Raw genomic sequence first — 5,045 nt, forward strand, 5'->3', positions numbered from 1 at the left:
GCAGTCTACAATCTACAATCCATCTGAAAGAGTACATTACACAAAAGCCAACCTGCATGCATCCGTCTTCTGTATAATTGTTGGCATTTATAAATGAACCTTTACTATTTCCCTAGAAGCATAATATATTCTCAGCTTTCATCTTCAGCTTGCATCATTTCTTTTCTGCAGTCAGACACTGGGCGCACACTGTATAACTTCTGCAATGCAAGCCCGAGAGATCAAGTTCTGTTAGTCCGTAATTCTAACTGGTGCTGACAGGCAGAGTCCTAATTAAAACGGATCTGATCTCAATCTGCTGCTGATGGAAATGAACGATGCTGATTTCAAATCGCTTTCAAGTCAATTCCAGTGCAGATTGAAACACAGTAAAAAAAAAAAAAAAAACACACCATGTCATACCTGAAACAGCTGAGGGAATGTGATGAGGCATGATGGCACTGTGGCTTGCTGGGTCTCCAAACACTAAATGCGTCACTGCACAATCTCTTCTCAGCCTTCTCCTGCTTGTGCTGTTACTGCCTCTGCTGCAGCACCCCTTCATTGACATGGTTCTCAGATGATGTTGCCTTCTTATCTCCAGTCTTAACAGCCTGTTTCCAGCATATAGGCATGGGATTCCCCTGTGCGGTTCTATTTAACATTCCTTTCTGCTGTGTTACGGAATTTTTTTTTCTGTTTTTTTTTTTTTTTAAATCTGAGAGTCACAGGGATTTTTAATTATTTTTTTTTAATTGTAACAGTGACTTTGCTTGCCTTTCTTAACTAACTTTGCACATTCTTTACCATTAGTTTAGCTTACCACAAGGAGGAAATCTAAAAGGAAAACCAGGCCAGGGATGGTGGCTGGATTTTGTTGTTAATGAGATAAGTTGGTAAAGAGCGCACAAGGACTTGTGTTTAGGGGGGCTGATCATATGATAGCAATTAGAGTTTACAGGGAAATGTAATTAGTTTTTGGACTGGACCCAACTCCCTGTAACCTACTCATTTCCTCAAGCAGATTCCATTTGATCCACACCTAGGGATTGAATCGTCAGTTCTTTAGAACTCCCAGACTTGGAATCAGGAAGTACCCTAATGATAGTAATTTGCACTCTGGGGTTTTTACACCCTTCCTCGTGATTTGATACGGTTATCTCTCGTTTTCTTTCACTTGCTATTTTGCCTGTATTTTATTACAAACCGCTTTGTAATTTACAGATACTTAATTAAACACTGACAAAAATTGAAAAATGTAACATTTATATAATGTATGTAACATATATATATATATATATATATATATATATATATATATATATATATATATATATATATATATATATTATATACAATGATGTCTCAATCCTAAGATTCTAGGTGATGCAAAACTTTTGGCCATAGCTATACATATATCTTACCCTTGCTGTGCATCATTCCTAAGAATATGAAGTAGAGAGTTAGAGAAAATTGACGTACTTGTTTTCCTGGCCTGTGGCGTGGCGCTGGTGATCATCACCGGCTTCACTTTCACCACCCTCCACTCCTCTCCTGACCTCTCCCAGTCTGAAGCGCTGCCTGCTCCTCCCAATTCCCCTTCCAGAGGTAGCTCCGAGTCTGAAAGATGGCAGATAGGCCTCTCCCTCCTTTGGCCAAGGTTCTTTGAGTTCCAGTGTTCAGGTCCTGGCTCGGGGCCTGCCCAACTCATTCCTCGCCTCACCGGCTGCAGGGATATTTTTTCCTCCTTCACGTCTCCCTGTTGATTTTGATCCTTCGCAGCCCTGCTCCATGTCTGGGGCTGAGCAAAGACTTGGCCTGTTTTTTTCATCTCTGTATTAATCCCAGAAGGGCCAGCCTCTGCATTCAAAAAGAGTTGGAGGTTGTCACTCAATGCGAGACCAGGTTCTGAAGACCCCTCTGCTCTGGACTGATGCTCCAAAACGTCAAGCTTCCACATCATAGGGCACTTCCTTCAAGAGGGGTTTTATTTGTAGGTATTTACTGTTCTCTTGATAACGGTCTGTACTGATCCACAACAGTAAAATACAAGCAATATTTTCAAATCATCAAGCTTTGCCTTTTTGAAATTACAAGACCTCCCCTAAGAACCCTGAGACTGCACTTTGTACCAGTTCCCTTGGAGAGTGGCCAAAGATATTGCTCAACAATGATCTGCTCCCCTGTGGGTCCAGTAAAAACTACATCTGTTCCACTCAATTCCTGCAAAACTGCATCCTCTTTCTCAACTGCGGATATTTCTTCATTTCTTTTTCCTTAATCCAGTAGCCACCATTTTCATAAACTTTTCTCTCTATTGGAATGTCTCTTTTTCTGCAGCACTCACAGTAAAGCTGGAGACTGAACTAGCTCCAGTAAATGCCAAACACTTTTAAAAGTGTTTACTGCAAGGTCTGTATACTGTAAGGTCGCTTTCAGGAATTTCACTTTATTCTACAAGTTCAGGGCAGTGTACAAAAAGTTTCACATGAGCTAAAATGAACCAGACAGTAAAATCCCCTTCCCGTTCATTTTATTATTTAAAGTCTGGGGGGACAGGTTTGCACAAAAATAGGCACTGAGGGGCTGGCAGGGCGTCAAGGAAAACACTTTGATAAACTGACGAAAGAAAGTAAGCGGCTTGAAAATAATATTATTCTAAGAGGTTTGAGATCTGTCTTCAGATATGGGTCAACTAAACAGCCACTTGAATGTTTCATTGCTATTTCATAATAAGGTGATTCACGTTTTTAATAAATATAACCTTATATTATATATATATATATATATATATATATATATATATATATATATATATATATATAATATATATATATATATATATATATATATATTGCTAATACTCTTGTGTGGAGGAGCGCCACTGACGATGTGAGGCCAATGAGAAATTTTTCACATTTTGGGAGATGGTTGTCATTTTAGTACTTCGAGCCAGTTGTTGGATGTCTAGTTTCACTAAAAGCTCTTCTTTCTCTGTACATCAAGTTGGCAATTACCTGTAAAGAATAGAAAAGGAGCAGACATTAGTCACTGATGCTCCTGATGCTTTTAACACCCCTTCTTTCTTTCTGTCTTGAGCTTAGAGTGGAATATAAAAAATGAATAAATGCATACTGTACAGTATTTTTACACAGATCATTTCAGCTACTCTCGGGCATGGTCTTCTTCTTCACTAGAGGTCTCTTTCACAGTTTCTGAACATTTTTCGGCCAATTTACACAAAATTTTGTTTGTGGCAATTCACAAAGCCTAATTGTTTTCCATTTAAGCTGTTTTTTTACATTTTTAGATAGGCTTTATCAAGATTTGCACAGTTGTTCGGAGTGTGGCCTACACATCATTCAAAGAGTTCACAATGAGTGCTGGAATTACAATAACTGTTTTTATCATTGCGGGTGGCTTTCCCAGACACCAGAATGCTTTCTAAGGCCTAGGGATCAACCATCAATCTTTTCAGTATCTGGGTAATGCAGATTTCAAGTCCCTGCTCCTATCATAGTTTACTGGCTGTCCCTGCAGTCTTCTCAAACCCAATAACAGTCCTGAATGGGATACCTTTAGTTCAAGAGTCATACAAGAGCTATATCATAAAGACGAGACAATGTCGAGACATTAGCAATATTGACTTTAGTAAAAAGGAAAAGGGTGAGGGGTTTCTTTTAAAGAATGCAGTTGCTGGGCTTTTAATATGATTACAGTTATTTTTCTTTTTCTTTTTTTTTTAACTTTTTTTTTTTTTTTTTTTTTTTTTTTTTTTTTGCCAAACAGCACTAATCTCCTCCTACACAAATATGCTTGGCAGGGCTGCTTCAGATTTACAACCTAGATGCTCGGAACAAAGAACCACTTCAACCACATTGCACTTGCTTCTAGATATTACAAGCTGCAGGGGATTGGGCAGCTGTGACAGTGAGGGAGAAGAAACCAAATTAAGACAGGCCATGCCTTTTCCAGCTAGACTTTCTTTTTTTAATGTAAACACGACTGTACATAATGAGGCTGTAACAAGAAGTTATTCATAATTTTAAACTCCTTTATGATTTCAAACCCTAAACCTAACTTTAATATATCAAGGACAGATCCATGTTCGCTAATACTGTACATGTACAATACTGTGAATGTTGAATGTATCATTAACAAAGAGCCAGCTTCCTAACGTTTCGTTATGTTTAACAGACCTTTTTTTCAAGGGAAAGTGTGTTTGAAAACAAACAGTGGAGGTACTTATAGGCTTTTGATGCCATGGTAACTACATTAATTTATTTCTTTTGGACTCTATTAAAGTAATGTAAATATGTATAGTAGTTTACTCTGTGTATTTATTTTCAATTGTCGAACAAGCAGGAAGTTTGTTGTTGAGGATCTTAAAGTATAATAATTTTTTACAGCAGTTTATTTTCACAGAATTTCAGATACCATTTGAAGCCCACTAAGTCAGATAATTGATTGCAACAAAAACACAGGAAGGGCTCACATGAGGAGCAGCACAATACCGAATGCAAAAAGTGTTTTGATTAAATGACAGTATAAAAAAACGAAACATGAGAATGCCATTAACAGATCCCCACTCTGAACAATTGCACCTTTGTAGAATCTCCAGAACTAGTCGAAGGACCACCTGTGCTGATCTTGCATTTCATTTTTCACAGCTAATAATCTGGTCCCTCCTGAGATAGATGATGGAATGGAGCCCCAGACCCTGGACCACAAAATGCAACAGCCTGATCTACTGAGCTCCGTGCTTCAGTGGTGAGCTTTGTGCAAACAGACACCTTCACTCAACCCAACCACTAAATAATGCAGCCTGTTATCTTACCCTGGAGACAGTATCCTATAGCTTTCACTCTGTTTGTACATCAGATGCCATTTGCAAGCCAAGTCATGATGAACAGGAGTTCCTCGTCCACCAGGAGAATTTGGACCCCTTCCCAGACATGCCGGTCCCAGCTTGTGCCTGATCAGCCTGCTGCTGGATCATAAGCATTGCTGTAGTGGCACTAATCCCAGCTCGCTGTCTCTCGACAATTCGGTGCTCAAACTTGCCC

At 39.0% G+C, this 5,045-nt stretch overlaps 1 protein-coding gene across 3 annotated transcripts in view; it reads right to left on the reverse strand.

Moving 5' to 3' along the window:
* The window catches only part of LOC121296863 (synaptopodin 2-like protein), an 18,558-nt gene extending 15,843 nt beyond the window's left edge, over positions 1-2,715 (reverse strand). Inside the window, exon 1 of one of the 3 annotated variants that reach the window (XM_041222736.1) lies at positions 1,462-2,715. In XM_041222736.1, the coding sequence (XP_041078670.1) occupies positions 1,462-1,942 (481 nt within the window). In that variant the 5' untranslated portion in view covers positions 1,943-2,715. Of the gene's footprint in view, positions 1-402; positions 1,120-1,461 lie in introns of those variants that run through there. The other 2 variants (XM_041222737.1, XM_041222739.1) reach the window with 2 other exon arrangements.
* Between the last annotated feature and the right edge of the window lie 2,330 nt (positions 2,716-5,045).

This window comes from Polyodon spathula, chromosome 22 (genome assembly GCF_017654505.1).
Source record: "Polyodon spathula isolate WHYD16114869_AA chromosome 22, ASM1765450v1, whole genome shotgun sequence".
Lineage (NCBI taxonomy): Eukaryota > Metazoa > Chordata > Actinopteri > Acipenseriformes > Polyodontidae > Polyodon > Polyodon spathula.